The sequence below is a fragment of the Rhododendron vialii genome, chromosome 6a (genome assembly GCF_030253575.1).
Source record: "Rhododendron vialii isolate Sample 1 chromosome 6a, ASM3025357v1".
NCBI lineage: Eukaryota > Viridiplantae > Streptophyta > Magnoliopsida > Ericales > Ericaceae > Rhododendron > Rhododendron vialii.
This window is the reverse complement of record NC_080562.1, coordinates 8,011,960-8,033,355: the sequence shown is the minus strand read 5'-3', so window position 1 is coordinate 8,033,355 and position 21,396 is coordinate 8,011,960. Positions and strand designations below refer to the sequence as shown.

General features: G+C 38.1%; 2 protein-coding genes across 2 annotated transcripts; one reads left to right on the top strand and one right to left on the bottom strand.

The window, feature by feature from the left end:
* The first annotated feature begins 2,110 nt into the window (after positions 1 to 2,110).
* On the top strand, positions 2,111 to 7,465 carry LOC131329256 (U-box domain-containing protein 4). The gene is made up of 2 exons (XM_058362354.1): positions 2,111 to 3,299; positions 7,113 to 7,465. Exons 1-2 carry the CDS (start codon positions 2,298 to 2,300, stop codon positions 7,197 to 7,199), a joined length of 1,089 nt encoding a protein of 362 aa, XP_058218337.1. The 5' UTR covers positions 2,111 to 2,297; the 3' UTR covers positions 7,200 to 7,465.
* A 6,011-nt stretch (positions 7,466 to 13,476) lies between these two features.
* Positions 13,477 to 16,126, bottom strand: LOC131329257 (probable strigolactone esterase DAD2). The gene is made up of 2 exons (XM_058362355.1): positions 15,625 to 16,126; positions 13,477 to 14,513 (listed from the first exon to the last, which is right to left on the bottom strand). Exons 1-2 carry the CDS (start codon positions 15,993 to 15,995, stop codon positions 14,084 to 14,086), a joined length of 801 nt encoding a protein of 266 aa, XP_058218338.1. The 5' UTR covers positions 15,996 to 16,126; the 3' UTR covers positions 13,477 to 14,083.
* Positions 16,127 to 21,396: the final 5,270 nt, after the last annotated feature.

The following is a 21,396-nucleotide window of genomic DNA, read 5'->3' as shown; positions in this document are numbered from 1 at the left end:
AATCCTCATCTACCTTAATAGTCGGAGGATCTACAAGTCACCATACCACCGATCCCTGGACTTGTTTTACAAGTGCCATTTTGATCGCTCGAAGCACCGGTCCAATTCTCGACGCCATCTCAACCCATAAAAAAAAGTATTGTACTTTCTCTTCATAAGAGTTGAACCTACAACTTCACTGTACCTGAGTGCAACAATACTGCCATGGGTGGAGGCATTAATGGAGGCTCCCGCTCCCGCAAACTTAAAAATTCGAAATAAAATTTACTCTACTAGTTTAATTTGCAGCATTTTGTTTATGCATGTGGTGGTATACTATTGCATTTTAATTCTCAACAATTCATTATGTAATTTGTCTAAAATATTCTATAAAAATTATAAGAACCAAATTAATTTTTAAATATTGCGCTACGAAATATTTTTTCTGTTTCTAGTTGACCAAATTTCCATACGGGAAATAATTGATATCTACGCGAGTTGCACACGATAAGGACTTCAAATGATAATTAAGTTATTAACCCTGTCACTGCGCTAATATAAAATTATTGGTGGGAAGTGGTAGGATTAAATTAACCGTATAAAGTAATGACTACTGAGTAGTACTAGTATTAACTAATCAATGTTAGCCACAGACACTGTTTGCACAAACCAAAGTTAATTAGTGGCACTGTAGGATTTATTAAGATATCCCGCAAGAACAGAAAAGAGAGAGGTAAATTACACTCATCTTCCTTGAAATTGCTGATAAATATATAAAAATCTATAATCTCAGGTTTCAATTTAATTAATTACTCTGACCTCCTTATTATTGAAACTATTTTAATATTTACATTTCTCATACTCCTCTAAAAGATCACACGCCATTAATTTTGATTGTAAAAGAAACAAATGCCTTTCCGCATCGAATAAATATTGAAACATAGCCTTAGTTGCGGATAAAAACTTGGTTTAATTAAATTGGGTCGAGCATGCATATTTCGCGACTTCTTAGAGTTTTCAAACTCAGTGTGCTTGTTGAATGTATTTCTACTGAATTGATTACCTTTCTTTCTTTCTTTTTTTATCAAAAGTGAAAAGATTATATTAATAAACGTCTAGCGGCACTTACAAAACAGAGATCATTACAAAGAATTTGAATAAAGACAAACTAATTGTCTAACAAATAGACTACCTTTCGATGTGGTTCACCTTTGTAATAGATTTCGTTACGTGGTCCTAACTTTCAACACTTAATAAAAACAAAGGATTAAAGAAAAATTAAAAATATTATCCCTCATTGATTTTATTTAAGAAAATATTTTCGCATTGGTAGCGATAACACTAGTAAGTTCCTCTAATCTTATTCGACACTTTGATTTCTATAAAAAGAAGATTTTATAATTTAGTAGTAATTGCTTGAGCACATTTCTGAAGTGATAAAACTAATATTCCTATAATCTTATTCCACACTTCATTTTATCTATAAAGAGAATTCATTTGCGAACTCAACAGATTGAAGATAAAAACTCTACTATGATGATATCAGCAAAAAAAAAAAAATAGCGTTTATATCAACAAATTCACCCAAGTATAATAATAGACATAAAAGTTGTCTCATAAAAGTTGGTAGAACAGATAATGAGAACTTCGTTTCTTAAGCGTTCAAATCCCACTCTCCTTATCCCTAGGATGGTGTACAATATGATTTACTCCTATTTGTTAGTAAAAAAAAGACACTGAAGAAAATGTATGGTAATGTACTAAGGGTTTGTTTTAAATTAAATGTGACATATTTTGAGAGAATGACCAATCTCGAAAAAGAAGAAAATAAATATTTAAAAAAATAAAATTTTTAGCGGAACGGGACCTAACCAGAGGGGAGTTTATTATTAGGAATCTCGGGGTTAGTCAGTGTAATTAACCCAAAAAGAAAAATGGACCCCAACTTCGAATAAAAGCTCCGTCCCGAATAGCGAACCTTCTATGCACGCGTTTAAAGAGGAACGACGCACTGCACGTGCTCTCTATCGTCTGGGATTCGCTAATGTCTTTGCACGTGTCACCCCATCCCACAACCCAATCCAGGTGTTTCCTCTCTCTCTCTCTCGTCTCTCTCTCTCTCTCTCGTCTCTCTCTCTCCTCTCTCTTATAATTACGCCCCACACTTTGAGTTTCCCGTAGATCCTAGGACCTAACCCCCCTGCGAGGACCCCAAACGCTGTCGTTTTCAACCCCTCCCCCACCCCCCAACCTAAAAGTACAACACTTCCGATTATCAGAACAAAATCGTCGATGAAGTGATTCAGAAGATCCCGGCGATGGAGACAGAAATTCAGGCGAATTACACGTACATGGGACGCACCTTCAACGACCTGAACATCAACGACGCCTCCTCCTCCTCCTCCGCCTTCAGCGATTGCAACAGCGACCGATCCGGCGAGTTCACCTCGTCCACGGCGGCGCAGAGCCGCCGCCGCCTCCTCATCGCCTGCGCCTCCGACAACTCCGACGACGACGACCTCATCCAGAACCTCGTCTCCGACCTCGACTCCGGCTCCGTCGACGACCAGAAGCAGGCCGCCTTGGAGCTCCGCCACCTCGCCAAGAACAACCCTGAGAACCGGCTCAAGATCGCCCAAGCCGGCGCGATCAAACCGTTGATTTCGCTAATCTCCTCTGCCGACCCTCAACTCCAGGAGAACGGCGTCACGGCGATCCTCAACCTCTCCCTCTGCGACGAGAACAAAGAACTGATAGTTTACGCTGGCGCAATCAAGCCGCTCGTGAAGGCACTCAGAATCGGTACATCCACGGCCAAGGAAAACGCCGCCTGTGCTTTGCTTCGTTTGTCTCAAATCGAAGAGAACAAAATCTTGATCGGGCAGTCAGGAGCGATTCCTTTGTTGGTGAAACTTCTAGAAACGGGGAACATCAGGGGGAAAAAGGACGCGTCGACGGCGCTGTATAGTTTATGCTCTGTCAAGGAGAACAAGATCAGGGCGGTTGAGTCCGAGATTATGAAGCCGCTGGTGGAGCTGATGGCGGACTTTGGGTCGGGGATGGTGGACAAGTCGGCGTACGTGGTGGGGGTGCTCGTGGGGGTGCCGGAGGCGAGGGCGGCGCTGGTGGAGGAAGGGGGGGTGCCGGTGATGGTGGAGATCGTGGAGGTGGGGTCGCAGAGGCAGAAGGAGATTGCGGTGGCGATACTGTTGCAGGTTTGCGAGGAGAGCGTGGCGTACCGTACTATGGTGGCCCGCGAAGGAGCGATTCCTCCTCTCGTGGCGTTGTCGCAGTCGGGGACCAGTAGGGCCAAGCAGAAGGTAAAAGTTTTACTCCGTCTTATCTTTTATTATTTATTCCGTCTACTTTTTACTCGTCTTTTTGGCTTAACCGTTATAACGGTCCGATTTACCGTTCACAACGCACTGGGAGTCGGCTCCCGTCCGGTCTCCCTCCATCCAGGTTGGTCCGGTTTGGACTGCGTGTGAGCCGCATAATCGAAATCGTTCACTTTTTAGAGCTCGCCAAGAATATTAATTTTGTTGAAAATCAAGTTGATTGAATACCGTTTGATATGATGTCGAAATACATTAATCTTGTTTTAAAAAAAGTGTGCAACCCATTTGACACAGTCATCTGAAACTTAATGGATTTTGAAATCATATCAAACGGTATCCGAGTAACTTCATTCTCAACAAGGTCAATGACGAGTTCTGAAGAATAAACGGTTTTGATCATTGCAGACCCCGAAAAGACTCCTAAATGGCCTAAAATGGACGGAAACTAGATGGGAGCCGACTCCGTCGCATGGACGCAGGGGGGCTGCTGTTCCCAAGGTGACAGCAGACTGTCCCAATTTTGGGGCCCACCTCGGTCTCATTCTGATGATCTGAATCGTTCACTTTGTAGAGCTCGTCGAGTAGAACAATTATGTAAAAAATCAGCTTAATTGGATATCATTAAGTACCTGATTGGAGTCCATATAACTCTCAGTCCATGGGTTATAGTGGATTTGATCCAGTATTTCGGATCCATTCTTTTTAAGATAAAAAGGTTCCGGTCAGGTACTTAATGATATCCAATTAAGCTAATTTTTTGCATAGTTGTTCTACTCAACGAGCTTTACAAAGTGAACGATTCAGATCATCGGAGCGAGACCGGGGTGGGCCCCAAAATAGGGTGCAGCAGCATGCTGCTGTCCCATGGGGACAGCAGCCCCCCTCCCTCCCCGTCACATAGACCATAATGCTCGTTGATAAGCGCGGGAAAATAAGAAACTATTTAAAGACGTATGATGTACAGGCTCATGTGTATCGAACGACTCTGCATTCATAGCCATTAGAATATGTGTTTTTTATGCGGGAAGTGTACAAAGGCCCCGTTCCCGAATGCTAAATAAGTACTTATTTTTAAAAAGGCAATTTCAAGCTAAAAGATAATGGGTTTGTTGATATCTAAAAATATGCAATATAGATTTTGTTTGAAAAATCTCATTGAAATCTTTAATACGGTGCAAAAAAATAAATTCAAAAAATTATTTTCTATTTATATTATTTTTGAATTTGAAAATGTGAAATAAGTACTTATTTTTTAAGAAGGTTTTCTGGAATGGACTCTAATGCAATTATCATTTGTACAACATGCATCTGTGACATTCTATCAATGAAATAATGCCACATGGGCATGTTGTATAAATGGTTGTGTTAATAGATTTTTCCTTTGAAGATGTGTTCCTAACATTGTTCTTTTTAAAAATATCTAATTTAAGAAAGTTCGTGAGAGCGAGAATATAGAACGAGATTTTAGAGCAAGAGCAGAAGGTTCTACTGAGAGATTATTTTATTTGAGTTTAAAATCCACCTAAATGTCGAGGGGTTGACAAGATTGTAAAATCTTTCGACGAATGGATTTGCAGTCTTCCTTTTTTGTTTTTTTAGCTTCAACGCTCTTTACCAGCGCAACCGACGTTGTCATTTTAACTGCGCTTACGCGTTTTGTACGCGTATGAAACGACTGTCGAAGAAACTGTATGAATTAGTCCATGGTGGACGGAAGTCACGGAAGCTCACCTAAAACATCATCCGTCAAAAAAAGTACTACTAGTAAAAAGCTGAGCCGTTAAGAACCCCTCGTAAAATACAGTTTTTGTTGTTTTCGGTTTGTTGTTTTCTCTTCCTTTGGAAATTACTCTGTGACTTTTCAAATAAAATTCGAAGATCATTAGTCCAGACTGGTGGGAATATTCGGCCCTTCGAAAGTGCTATTATGTGACTACTGACTAGAGCTTGTTGCCATTATTTTATTCGCTAGCTAGCTTAAAAGCAAGAAGAGTAAATTATTATAATCAAATGAAGTACCAAAGTGGTAATGGAGAATTTTTTTGGGGATATGTATATGTGGGAAAATAATAGTCCAGAAGGAGGCTATTTTTTTTATGTTCAAAACTCTTATAATAGTGACATCTTTTAGTTTTCAAGTTCTAATGGAGGAGTTGGTCTTAATTAGGACCCGCCACATAATTTTAGGGAAAATTAGTGTCGACTCTAATGATACGTATCTTACGGTTCGATGGATCTAAGGGTAACATCGTTTTGTATCTCTATTACATATTATTTTCAAATAAATCCTACGGTACATACATGGCACAAGACGTATCGCACGATTCGGTATGTGAAGAAGTCGAACAGTATTTTTTCCTAAATGTAGAGTATTACACTTAAATAAATATTCCCGCAATACCTACTCAATTGATGATGCAATGCGTAATCTTTTTTGTTATTGCTAGGCCCAGTGGAGGCACGTACCTTTCATACCAAAATTTTAATTTTTTAGTTTAACAAATAACATAAAAATATTTTTTAATTTACTATTTAACTTTATTTGGAAAATTTCGTATATTTTTCTTAGCGATGTAGCTATACTAGTTATATCGACTGCCACTCCTATTGGTGAGGAACATTTTCTGTTAAAATTGCGTGAAGTGTCAAATGGGAAATTATATGCATGATCACTGATGAGAAATATATAAAGAGTGATTGTGTGACTAGTCAAATTATCATATAATTTTTTTTAAGAACTCAAAACTTGATATAAACTACTAGTATTGTTTGTGGTGTTCTTATTTTCGATGAGAAAGAATTTTGATGATATCATCATCATTGTTTATTAGTACGCTTTTTTTTGGGTTGAGATTTGTTTTTCATTGTCGTCCAATGCATATTAAGCATATTTTATGTTTGAAGATGTGAAATTTTGCATCGCTAGAGTTCTTTTTCAATATATTTAATTAATAAACTTTCTATTTTATGATTGCGTATGTTTATTTTTTACAATAAGTGATTTGTACGGATAGGGAAATTCATCAATACATACTTTTATTTGAGCATGTACAATGCAAAAATTATGAATTCACCGCGAAATATGTAAAATGATATGAACTCAAAAGCGATTCTGCTTCTTCTTCTTTTGTTTTTGTCAAAAGTGAGAAAATTGTACTTGATTAACGTGTTTATCACAGTAATTGTTTATTTTGAGAAGTTTTTGGGTGATGGGCGGGTGCTACACCCGCGGTACCCTGTCGGCAATCTTAGCCGTCCAAACGTGTTTTGGACAGTCTAAGTTTTAGAGAGAGGAAAAAAAAGGAGAGAAAATGGTCAGGTGAAGGGACAGAGAGGGAATAAGTTTGGGTCGTCCAAATTACGTTTGGACAGCTGGAATTGCTGATGGGTACCGTCATGTGGTATCCGTTTGGTACCTAAAAATTTCTCGTTTATTTTCATCGGGAAGTACATCTATTCTAGTACGTAATATATAAAGGGAGAGCACTTTTGTTTCTCCCTTTTTCGAAGTCTTTTTTAGAGGTCAGGGCACGTGCGATGTGTGTGCAAGTCAATTTTTTTTAAAGATTTGATCGAACAAACAATAAGCAGGAAGCTATTAATGCATATATTTTGTTAAAATTTGACTAGCACACACATCGCGTGTGTCCCGGCTTCTGGTTTTAATTACTGTGCTCTGTTTTTTTTCTTTAAGTTTGGAGTATTCAATTGAATTATTTTATTCCATGTTGCGTTGTCACAACCTGATGGAGTGTGCGTTATTTTGTCGGTTTGTGGCGGGGAAAACGTGGGCAGGCGGAGACACTGATTGGGCTTCTACGGCAACCGAGATCCGGCAACACCGCTGCCAACACCTCAGACTTGTCCACTTATCAACATTAGCTCCAATATTCTACTAGTAATCACTCTTTTCCCCCACCGCCAGAAGAAGGAAAAAATAGACAAAAGAAACCGTAGAAGAAAACTGTAAATTGGTAATTTTGGTTGTAAATTCTTCACATGGGTCGTGAGTTTTGGTTTTTTTTCCTGATGAATATGTCCATCTTCTAGTTTGCTTGGACTTTTGGGTTTTTCGAAAGATTGGAAAAAATAGTCTTGTAGTTTGCTTGGACTTTTGGGTTTTTGAAAGATTGAAGAATCTTTTTCAAGTTTTGTTTGGATTGTTCATTTTGTGTGCTCTCGTGGTGAAACGAAGAAAAAAGAAAATCATTGTTTGTGTCCCCGTTTTAGCCTCCTCTTTATTGAGGAACCAAGAAGATAATTGATGTGTTTTGTTCATGCTACGCAAAATAATCTCATAGTATGATAATTGAAACCGATTCTTTTTCTTGATCTCGTTGTTTACTCCAGTTACCTATGATAACAATTTAAATCGTCAAATTGGACTGGATCTTAGTTAGTGTCATATGAAAACCATGTAAGAGAACAAAGATTCATGGTGCCTTACTGAAAAAAAACAAAGGATGTTCGTAATTGCTTGGAAGAAGGTTGACTTTTGTGGGACATAACTTTCGACTTCATTCGAAATGTAAACATTTTTTGGGGGACACCCCTTGTACTTTTCCGGTTTTTCAGCTACACCTCCTCCATCTCATTTTTGAACACTCACACCCCTTTTACTTCAGACACCTCTTTTTTTTTTTCTTGGTTGTAAAATCATCAAATTATCTTTTGGTATACGTTGGATAAAATAAGTAAATTCGTTTGCTATACGCAAGTTTATAGTATATATTTTTCCACAAATGAGGTAGACTTTTAGGAAACAGGTTTGTAAATTTCTACTCCAATGAGAGATGTACCCCAATTTTAGAACAAGAAGACAAGTAATGGGATGTAGTTTCACGAAAGGGACTGCTAAAATAAATATTTTTAGTCTTCTATCAACTTTTTTGGGCCAATTTACATCGAGATTTACCAAAATTTTAATTGGATTCTCTGCTACTCGATGGTGAAATTAGTCTCCAAAGTTAGTTGAGGTGCGTATAGCTAGCTCAAAAGCTTGAGTTATTAAAAAAATAAATTTTAATTTAGTCATCCGGATATAATTTCAGAAATATTACTCTCTCCCTCCCTAAATAAGTATCCGTTATGAAAATGGAATCTTTAATTTTATGCGAATAAATTGAAAAAATTATACGCGGACTCAGGACTCGGACCTTGTCAACGGTTGACGGGTTGCGGGTGGTTGAGGGGGGGTTGCATCGTCAGCTAGGAGTAGGAGGTGACCTTTTCAACGGTTAACGATCACCTCTGACCTAACCACCAACTGAAATGCAGAATCAAAACCTTTTCAAATACTCTATTTAAATAGAACCATATATAGATACTCCAAGTTTTAAGCTATCTTCTTTTAGGGTCTGCGTTCACACACACGCACCCACCCAGGCTATTGCGGTCCTTCCTTCAGTTGGAAACAATTAGGAATTGGGTCATGCGATGCTTTCCTTTCCGCTTTCTTTCGGTGCTTAGGAAATGTTCGTTTCCGTGTTCAACAAGTATTAATTACATACTACGCGCCCACTAGTAATTCTTGATCTTGGGCATCTGGTAATTCCAGTATTTTCGAAAGAGGATTTTAGGCTCGTGCTCACGCTTACACACCCCCTAAGGTTCATAATTCTCCTCAGTGGTGGAGTCAGGATTCGGATGCGGGGGTGACACTGTAATATATTCATACAAGTATGTAAATCAACATGTTTGTGAATTTACCTAACAAAAAAAAAAATTTGTTTGTGAATTCTATTTTTATGTCGCCCACTCACTATTTTTTTTTCCGGTACTTTGGAATATTTCACCCACTCACTGTAATCCGTTAAGGAACATGCAATAAAAATACTAAACTTGGGGTGGAGGGAATAATTACAATACTAAACTTGTGGGGAAAAAATTAATGTCCAATTGTGTTATGTTCCTCTTCAATAAGTGAAAAAATTACAAATCATGTGGAAATTTATGCAAAAATACTAAAATTGTAGGAAAAATTAATGCCTAGATGTGTTAAATTCATCTCCAATTAAAGGGGGAAAAAATACAAACTATGGAGGAATTTATGCAAAAACTTAAAATGAGAGAGAGAGAGAGAGAGAGAGAGAGAGAGAGAGAGAGAGAGAGAGAGATCAGAGCTGATAATCTTGCAAAGAGAAAAATTCAAAAAATTGGTGTACCAAGTTACGATCTCTAGTCCAAGAGTTCCAACAGGACTCTAAGCCAAAGAGCTAAACCACTGAGTGAATATGGTATATAACCTTCGTGTTTTTTTTTATTTTAAGCTTTCTAGATTTTTTTTTAATTTTTAAAACCGAGGGTGAGACGTGGGACGTGCCACCCCGATCCCACGCTAACTCCACCCCTGATTCTCCTTGAGCTTGTGGGTGGCTGGCACCTTTATGAGAGTGTCTCCTATCGTACCTTTTATTTTTTGAAATAATTCTTTAAAATTTTGAACTAAAGAATATAGCTTTCAACCGTGCTTTATCTGCACTCTAATACACAGAGTTCGAAAAATCTTTTTCAAAATGAAGACTGTTAAAATCACTCATTTCACCCTTTTTACCTTCTTGTTTTTTTTTTTTTTTGAACAGCCCTTTTCAGCTTTTTTATACTATTTATGTTACAATACCCATTACATCATTTATATTTTACTTTGGGCCTTGAATTGCTTGGGCAACGCGCACCCTGGAATGGTCCATTACTGTGTTTATGGATCCTTTCCTAGTAGAAGTATTTCTCTTTTTGATGTAAATAACCCATTTCAGTACTAAGATCGAGCATCCGTAGTGGAATAATCAAAAGTTTACACATCATCTTTTGGTTATCCATTTAAGGGGTTGCTAAGATTAGCAATGTAGAAGTCCACAATAGTACAATCAAAATTGAATAACCAAAACTTGACACATCACCTTTTCAACTTATAAAAATCTAAAAATTGGGACATGGAAAATGATTTTTTAAAAATAATTTTCAAACTAATAAAAATAGGTTATTTGAAAAAGAGAAAATAGTTTTTTGAAAACTTTGATTAAAAAAATTGTTTTCGGAAAAAGGTTAAAAAAAAAACAGTTTTTGAATAAAAAAAAAATGGTTCGTTGAAATTAATTTTTTTTAAAAGAACAATTTTTGAAAAAAAAAATTTAAATAAATTGTTTTTGCAAAAAAAAAAACAGTTATGGGAAAAAACAGTTCCAAGTACACTAACAGTTTTTGCAAAAAAATAAAAACTGTTATTAAAAGTATTTTTCTTAAAAACATGTTGAAAATGGAAGAGGGGTTTTTTTTTGGTAATGATGGTGCACTTGATCGAAAAAATGTGGCAACAACTAAATTTGGTTATTGGCAAAAAATTGTTAGTTTTGATTATCCAATGGCCAAAATTTGATTAGTTGCTAGGTTTGGTTATTCCAATGTGAGCTCTTTTTTGAGCAAATGTTCATAACTTTAGCAATCTTTTGGTTTTTGATTCTATCACTGTGGATGGTCTAAAGGGTTGGTTGATATCACACAACCAGAAGATTCTTCCGATACGGCGGACGCTTTGGATCCGACTCTATGAAATTTGATACGTCGAGATAACTCCAAATAGATATGGAACCCAAATCGAAGGAGGACAGGAGGAGGCTTTGAACTTATCAACTCTTTCATTACTGGGCCATCTGGAAAAGCCGGACTAGGCCCGGAGGATGACGATATGGCTGGAAAACTTAAAGCCCAAGCAGGCCATCAGACTAGCTCGATTAGGCCCAGAAGATTTCAAGACGGCTCGTCCAAAGAGGCTACTCGAAATGAAGAGTTGGGCGCGTTTTGGACTTTATAATCAGGCAAGGTTCACTTGGCCCAGTTCTGTAATCAGAATTTGGAATGAGCCGATAACTTGTTCGAATTCGGTTCGAGAGCTGAACAGCCTTCAAAAAAAAATTGTTTAAGCTTGTTTTATTTACGCAACAAACGAAACTCAAACGAGTTTTTAACGAGCAAACAAGCAAATTCAAACTCGAATAGCGTGATTCGCTAAATTGGCACCACTAACAGCATTTTCCAACCTATACTCTTATTATCTATATCTCTTCAAATTTTAGAAAGAAATATGCATCTCCAAACTCATCCTCTATTTTGTCCTCTATTTTTGGAAGACGAGGCTTGATAGAGTATCAAAGACTCATAGACGATATCCTCAATTTCACTGTTCAAATTTTTTACTTTTTTGAATTATTAAAATGTCATTTGTCCAATTGATTTTACATGAAATCACTTGTGTATATAATGGAGTACTATTTTGAATTGGAGATCTCTTAGAGCATCTCCAACCCATCTCTATTTTTCTAAAAGGGAGAATGGTTTCTTTGAAATAAAGTATCGATGCGATTCAACCCATCTCTATTTTGATTCTCCAAAGGGAGACCTTAGATTTGAGATCCCAAGGAACAATTCTTCAAAGTAGAGATTTTAAAATACATACTTTACCTTTTTGGTCTTTGGATAAAATTTCAATACCAGGAGATTTTAAAATTCATACTTTACAATTCTTTACACTTTTGGAGTTATTTTGATAAAATAAATATAACTTTTATTCAAGGAGATTAATGTTTATGAAATTTACCCCATGGGAAACATCTTGGCACGATCTTTACAATGAGACTAATGTTGATCATATTTAATTTAAATTTCAAAAATAAAATAATTGGAGGGAAAATGGAGAATGTGAATTATAGTGGATGTGATTAGTTTGCATTCTCTAAACTGATTTGTTGAATATAATAAATTACTTTGAATCTCCGAACTAGAGGATGTAGAAGTCTAGGGGATGGGTTGGAGATGCTCTTACGAGTCCCAAACAGCTGAAAAAGCTTCAATAAGTCTATTGACGCAGACTTGCTGTACGCAGATCTTGCACAGGTTTTTATGTAGGGCCCGCTATGGGTCTCATACAAATAATCCGAGTCTTTCATTAAATATAAAATATTTTTTCAAATTATCTCGCAAAACATCAGCTCAATCCAATACCTATATGTCTTTGATCCAATCATCTAACATTTCATTATCCTAAAAACCGAATGAAAAGTTTGAGGATTGGATCGAGCATCTATAGGTATCGTATTGAGCTGATTTTTCACGAGAGCCCTTGGAAAATATTTTACATTTAATAAACAGTTCGGATCGTTTGTGTGAGACCCGTAGTTGGCCCCACACAAAAAATATGTACACAATCTGTACCTATTTATATGTGTGAATAGAACAGTTCGAAAAGCTTAACCATATTTTAGGTGGTGGAGCATAAAACAAACTGAACCACATATAAACAAGCTTTGTTTTTAATTTTGACGAAAGAAGATAATACCACTAAATAGTTGGACGGAATGCCAATGAGATCGAGCATTTTTGGAAAAGAGAATTTGGGGATAGCCCAAGAATTATGGATCAAATATACCATGTGGACAGATCCTTTGCCCACGGATGGCTGTGGTATATTTCGAAATTCCACACATATAATCCGTGCTGTTTATTAATTTTAAAATATTTTGCAAAGGACCCGTGTAAACTTTAGCTCAATCAAACAAGTATAAAGGGTAGTGATAATGCCAAAACCATTTTTATTGGTGCCAAAACTCTAACGCATAAAAGTCTTATACATTGCAAATGTTACAAGCCTTTTGTACATTAGAGTTTTGACACCAACAAAAACGGTTTTGATATTATTATTTTCCAAGTGTAAATGCTTGATCCAATCTTTCAACTTTTAATTTAGAATTGAGGATCTTGAATTAACGAAATGTTAGCCAATTAGATCAAGTACATGCCCTAATCCTATTGAGCTTTTTTTTTTATTTTTTAAAGTCACTCGAAAAATATTTAGAGTTAATGGACAATGCATATTATTTGAGAGTCGGCCCCACAAAACTATTCGTCCACAAAGATATGTGCACATTGTCAACACTAATTTTGGATGATCAGACTAACGGACAGAACACACAGATTCTTTCTTTTCTTTTTTATTTTGCTTATATTATATACATCAATGAGAATTAGCAGATAGTTTAGTATGTTTAGATTTCAGAGGTTATTCATAGCCCTAAATTTCAAACGTCCACGACGGACTTCATCCCTGGCCTTTCACATGCGGAGGACTAAAAGAATGCCAATTGGACTAGAATCCATCGGCGCACACATATTCTTTCAAGCATGAGATTTTTCAACAAAAGTATATACATAAGAAAAGTTTTCCTATCATTTTCCATTTTCCTCCGTTGGCATTTGCCAAATAAAGTCAGAAAAGAAAATGAAAGCAGGGACAAAACAGTAACACCAACAAAAAAAACAAAAACAAAAAAAAAAACAAAAAAGAGGAAGACACAAAAAAATGGTTACGTCATCACGTGACCATCACGTGCAGATCCTTATCCTCAAACGAAGATATCGATGTTTTTTAACCTCTAGCCTCCACAAACCTTATTCGCCAGGTGTCCAACATCTCCACTCTTTATTTCCAATCTGTTACTAAATTAAAAGTGAAAGAGACTCCCTTGGGTCCCCACACAGTATGTAGATGTACTTATATCCTTATATCTTGGACCCACAACTATATGATACTTCTGCCGTGCCGAAAATATTGTCCCGTCGACAAAACGAGAACTTAGAAAAGAAACGCAATCGACGTCAAAATGTTCGAATTTCTTTTGATAAAATGCATGAGTTTTAAGGTTTCGTTTTGTGAACTGAACAATCTTTTTCAGACGGAGATGGTATTATTATGGTGGGCCCCGTAGCACGACTAGTCACCGTGGGAGGTGACGCCGGATAACCGACGCCAGCAACGGCGGGACGCTCAGGTGGGGCAAGTGGCCCTCCGTGGGGAGCATCTCCACCGTGTTTCGCCCGCCGAGGTGGGTTTTCAAGTACACCGCCACCGACGCGGGCACAGAGACGTCCCTGGCCGTCTGGATGATGCAGCAGGGGACCTTGACCAGGCCCAAGACGCCCCTCAAGTCGCTGTTGAACACCGTGCGCGAGACGAAGAGGGAGATGTCGGGCCGCATGTTGAACAGAGTGCGGCTGAATTCCCGGACCGCGGCCGGGACGTCGGCCCCGACGGCGAGCGGGGCGTAGCCGTGGACCCAGGCCTCGTAGTTGGCTTCCATTGCGGAGAAGACTCTCTCGACTTCGGCCAGCTCGAATCCGCCGTGGTAGTCTCCATCGTTTAGGAATCTGATCACGCAATTGCGAAAGTTGTTAGAACCCAAAAACAAGGGGGAGGAGAATAGAATCCAAACGCGGGAAATGCCCGGGACGCGGAATATACACGTCCGGACACATATGTGACGGACCGTTCGATGCGTGTGAAACCACGTCTACAGTGTGTCACATGTGCATCGAATGGCTCGGGCAAATATATGTCTCTGATTTGTGCACTCCTTTTCTTGTTCGTAGAATGTCCTATTGTAATAGGACAAAAGGAGGACCGGTAAACAATTCGGAATTTGCAGGATTCGACATTTGAGCTAATTCTATAAGGAAAAGTCTATTTATTAACACTCCCAACTTTTACAAACAAACTTACAACCGATTTCTGATATTAGTACATAGGCTCTATTGTTTTGATGACCGAAAACGTTCATCTCAGAGAGCGTGTTGAATGGTTAATCATAGTTGCAACAAGAGCCAAGAATCAGTCGCTTGTGTCTTGCAGAGTAATACTGGGGAATTCGATTGTCGTAAGAGTCCAGGTACGGGATTTTCGATGTTCGTATCAATTTTCAATTGTTTATATATATACAATATGTCACTTATTTGACAATTTACGATTAGTTTTATAATACAAAGTTTTCAAACAATACAATATCCAGACAGTTTTCCAGATCGTCTGAATGTACGAATGTTCAATGGAAGCCACATGTATTCACCCAACACTGAATGCATTTGTTTCTGAATTTGTGTCCAAATGCTGTAATAAAATTATTGAAATAGATACTCTCCTGCAATAGGGAAAACCCCAATGGGCAATGTCAACAGAAAATCTAGTCACAAGGGTTAGTCCGGTTCAACCGGTTAGTTGGTGGATTTGCTCTACACAATTGAGCAAAGTTCAATTCTTGGAGTCAGACCATAACAAAGTAATTTCTTGTGATTCACTAGTTTCGGTGCGGATGACTTGTCTTTCACCGGATCGGAGAGGAAATCAGTTGAGTTGCGCGTAAGCTGACACTCAAGTTTTCGAGACAACCCGACAACAATTCAATCAACAATTAAAATTCAACTGATTAAAAAAAAATCAAGCAATGCAACATTTCATTTTGGGGGTTTAACCCATTTTTATTACCTAGGGGAAGCTCCAATGAGGATGAGTTTAGTAAACAGCTCAGGGCGGCGAATGGCGGCGAGGATCCCGATCATGGCGGAGACGGAGTGGCCGACGTATGAGCAGCGCTCGACGCCGAGCGCGTCGAGTATGTGCAGCAGGTCGTCGACGTAGGAGTCGAGGGTGGTGTACCGCCGGAATTCGAAGTAGTCGGGGTTGACGCTGCCGGCGCAGACGAGGTCGAACAGGACGACGCGGTAGTAGGGCAGGAACGAGGGGAGAATGCGCTGCCACGCCGACTGGTCGGTGCCGAAGCCGTGGGCGAAGACCAGGGTCCTCTCGCCGGAGCCCACGACGCGGACGTTCAGCGCTTCCAAGAGGCTCTGACCCATTTGGAGAGAGAATTGGAGAGAGAGAGAGAGTGAGGGAGGGGAGAGAGAGAGTAAAGGGGAGAGAGAGGATAATGGGTAGGTGCGGGGAGTTGAATATGGTGGAGTACTGTGTGGTTTAGATACATGTCAAGTCTTCGTACGTTAGCCACCTATTTATATAGGATTGGTCTGAACTCTGAGAAATTTTTGGACGGCAAGCGAGCAACACGTGATACCCAAACAGCGTATTTAGGCCGTCAATTTTTGTTTTGGGTAGCTCAAATTTGAAAAAAGAAAAAGGAGAGAGAATGGTGGGATGAAAGGAGAGAGAGAGTTTAAATTTATGCTGTTCAACATATTTTTGGACGGCTCGAATGAACTGCTCGGACAGTGTATACACCTCCACGTGGTTGGCACCCAAAAATTTCTCAATACTCTGGAGAGAGGATTTTTCCCAAGATTGGTGGCTTTTAAATTTCCTTTTTTTAAATGGAACAAAGAAAATTCCGTTTGGGGAAGAATGAGTGGGTTCACATCTAGGCCCGTTTGGTACCGCCTTATTCCTGGATAGTACTTTGCGAGAAGTTTTTGGGTGCTGGGCGGCACAATCCATGTGATACATGTAAGCAATTTCAACCGTCTAAATGTATTTTGAACGGTTCGGATTTTAGAGAGAGAAAAAGAGGAGAGTGAGTGGTCGGGTGGGGGAGAGAGAATGAATAAATCTTGATCGTTCAAAACACGTTTGGACGGCTGAGATTGTCGACGAGTATCGCCACATAACAGTAACGTGGCTTTTTGTGGTTTGTTTGTTCTTATTCAAAATTTTTTTGGAAAATAATTTTGCCACTTTATTTTTTGTTAACGTCACTCCCTTCCAAGTGTATTTTTGCACAAAAAATACATTTGCAGGGGAGTGGCATTAAGAAAAAAATGGAGTGGCAAAATCAATAACCATTTTTTTGAACCCAAACTTTTGCGCCAATTTTTTTTGAAATATCTAAGAAAAAAATCCCAAAAAATTGGATGTTTTGAATTTTTTCTTAGATATTTTCAAAAAAAAAAAACGAGAGATAAAAGACATAATTTTTTACTTTTCTGATTCTTCTCATTGGGACAAACTAATATTCTGCAAAAAAATTGATGCAAAACTAATAATCAGTTGTATTTTTCAAATTATTGGTTTTGTTCAAACAACCATTTGAACAAAAACAACCAACAATCCACAAATATAGGAAAAATCATTCAACAGACTCAACCCATGTGGTTATCTTTTGTTTTGATAATTTAACGTGTTCGAGTCAATTTACATGAATTTGGATTACATCATTACATATGTGATTATTTTTAACATAAAACTTGCAGAGACGATGAAATCACTCATTACCGACCAAGTACATCAACTTCAGCAATTCTTTTTCAGCCTGATCGGTTATATATGTATTTTCTTGACTTATGTAATCTGTCTTGCTCGATTGCGAGAAATCTAAAATTCGATTCTTCAAGTGGTTCGAAGGCTCTATTTGTTTGACAGTAAAATGTTTAGGTCCACCATAAGATGGAAAGCCTTGTAATTGGCTACATCAGATCGCCCTCTGTTTTCCAGAGTTACCAAAGATGTGGATATCTCAGAGACAGAAACTGCACATTTACGGCCCGTTTGGATGCAGAGAAAGAATTGGGGGTATTAGTTAATAAGAGGGGATAAGATAGTAGGGGGTATTAGTTAATAAAGGATGACCCACATTAATGTGATGTTTATGAAGGAAAGATAAAATAGTAGATTGTTTGGATGAGGTATTAGAGAAGGGGGATTAAATAATACTTGGTTTGGATGGAGGATTAATAAGGGATATAAGGAAGGGTGGATGATATAAAAAGCTATCAAATGACCCTTTTGCCCTTGTATGGTATTAAATTAGATTAGTCATTAAATTAAATATAAAATTGCAAAATTTAATAAATTTAATTACTTTTTCATAATTAAACAATAATAATTCAGTTCACTAATTAACTAATTAATTTAATACATATAAAAAATTAAAAAGCATTTTTAAAGCATTTTTTTAATTTCGTTTTTTTAGTGGGAAAATTTTAATACCTTTTTTTTAGTGAGAGCACATGGCACACATGCACATGATAATTTTTCTTTTCTTTTCTTTTCTTTTAACCCTCGTTCTTATCTTCTGGGTCCAGGTAGCTCTTGACTTGAGAGAGAGAGAGAGGGAGAGAGGAGAGAAAGAACAGGAGGAGAAGACGAAGAGGCAGAGAAGAAGAATAAGAACTACAACACTCCCTTTCTCCAATCCCGGCTAAACATCACAGGTTCGATCTCCAATCTGCTGGTGTTCCTCTTGTTCTTCCTATTTCGTTGTTTGTTGACCAGACGAAAACCCAGGAGGGTTGAGGGTTGTGGGAGGGGATTAGGAAGGGCAAAATTGTCCAAGAAGGAGGGGGATTGGGGGGGATAATTTATGGACACCTCAAACCCTATCCGAAAATAATACCCCTCATTACCCTCTTCTCCGGTCTTCCACAAGAAAGGGGATAAACGAAGACCTCTCAATTTGGCTTCCCAAACCAGGTCTTAGAGATGGGCCCAGGTCTAAGGGAGGGGTTATAACTTATCCCCCTTCCTTCTCCGGCATCCAAACGACCCCTTAGATCGTGGGTGGTTGCCGTGCTACCTCATCGTATCCCCTTGGCCACGGATCACGACGCGTGACAGAATTCTTCTGTTTCAATAAAAATCAGGTTTGCGATATGATGTTAGACTGCACAAAGTCGTCTGTGTTTTTAATAGTTTGGATTTGTAGGAAAGTTCTTCTTGAGATGAATTCGTTCCGGAGAGAATCTTTTAAAATTTGATTTTATTGATTGTCGGGATAGATTACCGAGATTCAATCACAAAAGTTTAGAAAAAAAAACCGAGGATTTTAAGTTTTTTTTTGGATAAAAGTGAGAAGTTGTATTGAGGTAAAGCTTAATGGCACTTACAATGCATAATTCATCACAAATATCTTGGATAAAACCAAATTAATCGTCTAAATAATACAAAACATGAAAGATGCAATGCGGTTTATGTCTTTTCAACCTAACCCAGACATCGCCTTGACGCATAATTTTCTGAAATGGAGAAGAAAGGTAAATGTGGCGGCTAAAGTTGTTAGATTTCTTGGAGGGTTCCAATCTAAAACCAATTGGCAATAGGTGGAGTAGCCTCTAGATTTTATTAACCAAGCTTGAGTGGTTGAGATGAACAATATGGGACAAGTCTAACACTCCCCCTCACATGCAGCCCGGATGCACGTGGAGGTACGAATTTAGGAAACCAGGAGATTTGACTCGGGCGACCCCTCACATGCAGCCCGGATGCACGTTGATGTATGAATTGATGAGTTGACTCGGGCGATGGAGACTTGACCACACGATGTGAGACCACCTAAGACCTAGCTCTAATACCATGTTAGATTTCTTGGAGGGTTCCAACCTAAAATCAATTGGGATTTGTCCCACATCGGTTAAATATCTCCTCCAAAACTAGTACTCCCTCCGTCCCTAAATAAGTGTCCGGCGCGCAAAACTAGGCTTTACAAAACAGGCATATTTTTTATTAAAAAAATTAATTTTTTTCCACAATCTAATAGAACTCATTGCTATCTATTGATTTGTGAAAAAAAATTAATTTTTTTAACGAAACAAATGCATTTTTTTGAACTCCTAGTTTTGCGCGCCGGACACTTATTTAGGGACGGAGGGAGTATATGAGTTTGGGCAGTCTCTCCACTCTTTGCCAATTGGTTTGGAGTTGGATGCTTTAACATGGTATCAAAGCTAGAGTTTCGGAGGTTTTTCCCCTTTTGTTTGTGCCATAGTTGCACTTTATTTCATTGTGATTCGTGTATTCTGAATCCTTTGTTGACCTCTCCACGTGCGAGTTAGGAGTCGCACGTGCGGAGGAGTATTGGAATTTGTCCCACATCGGTTAAATATCTCCTCCAAATCTAGTATATGAGTTTGGGCAGCCTCTCCACTCTTTGCCCATTGATTTGGAATTAGATGTTTTAACAAAAGTTTTGGAGGGGAGAGTGAGGGAGGAATATACGACATTCAAACTTTGTTCCGTCCTGTTCAAATATATATATATATATATATATATATATATATATATATATATATACACACACACACACAGTCCGTCTCCCGTGAGAACCACCTCATTTTAATAAAATGCGAACCTCCCTTTCCCGATTGAATTTCGATGATCCGAGCCGCTCAATGTGTTCATAACGTGATTTTAAGGGTACTCACAAGAAATCAGCAAAAAAATGACCGGGGGTTTCATCCGAGCAGTTTTTGTTTATTTTTTATCGAACGGTTCAAACAAAAACTTCTCGGATAAAGCCCTTTCCGGTCATTTTTTTTGCCGATTTCTTACGGGTATCTTTAAAATCACGTTCTGAACACATTGAGCGGCTCGGATCATCGAAATTCGATCAGAAAATGAGAGAAACGAGAAAGTCCGCATTTTAACTAAAATAAGAACTCCCTCATTTGAAACTGACTGTATGTGTATATATGTGTGTGTGTGTGTTACGCCGAGATATGCTCGGCCTTCAAGGCTTTAAAAGTAGATTTCTAGCGGGTGGCCTAGTCTTTTGAAAGCTTGCGGAAAGAATTGCCAGACACATCAGAGAGAATGAAAATTGTTGCTGTCAATACTATCGATAAACTACAAGTTGCTATTTTGAACAGATAGCAACTGTTCAAAAAAAAACTACAAGTTGCTATTACTGACGGTGCTTCAACATTTCCAAATTTTGCATCAAGAAAAGCAATTTCGCAAAAGGCGTTTGGCAGCTCCACTGGTACTAAAAAAGGATGAGCTCATATATATATATATATATATATATATATATATATATATAAAGAGAGAGAGAGAGAGAGAGAGAGAGAGAATCTCTTTCAGGTAATGGTGTTTTTATTTTAAATAAAATGTGGACGTCTCATTTTCTCATCTTTTTCGATCAAATTTCGATGATCCGAGTGTGATTTTAACGTATTCAGAACGTGATTTTACGTGTACCAGCAAGAAATCAGCAAAAAAAATGACCGGAAAGAACTTGATTTGAGCAGTTTTTATTTGAATCGTTCGATAAAATACAAACAAAAACTGTTCGGATCAAGTTTTTTCTGGTCTTTTTTTTTTTTTCTGATTTCTCGCGGGTACTTTTAAAATCACGTTCTGAACGTATTGAGCAGCTCGGATCATCGCAAATTGGTCGAGAAAGAGACATCATTAACTTAATACGATAAGAGCGCCCTTACTTGAAGTTTTATATATATATATATATATATATATATATATATATATATTTGTAGACGTATAGGGAGGATATCCTCCCCATACGTGGATCTTTCT

Bases quoted from the DNA above. Each gene is read 5' to 3' on its own strand.
- LOC131329257 (XM_058362355.1), bottom strand. From the start codon at position 15,995: ATGGGTCAGAGCCTCTTGGAAGCGCTGAACGTCCGCGTCGTGGGCTCC. The intron at 14,514-15,624 runs GTAATAAAAATG...TTGCGTGATCAG, and splicing joins CTCATTGGAGCTTCCCCTAG to ATTCCTAAACGATGGAGACT.
- LOC131329256 (XM_058362354.1), top strand. From the start codon at position 2,298: ATGGAGACAGAAATTCAGGCGAATTACACGTACATGGGACGCACCTTC. The intron at 3,300-7,112 runs GTAAAAGTTTTA...AAACGTGGGCAG, and splicing joins CCAGTAGGGCCAAGCAGAAG to GCGGAGACACTGATTGGGCT.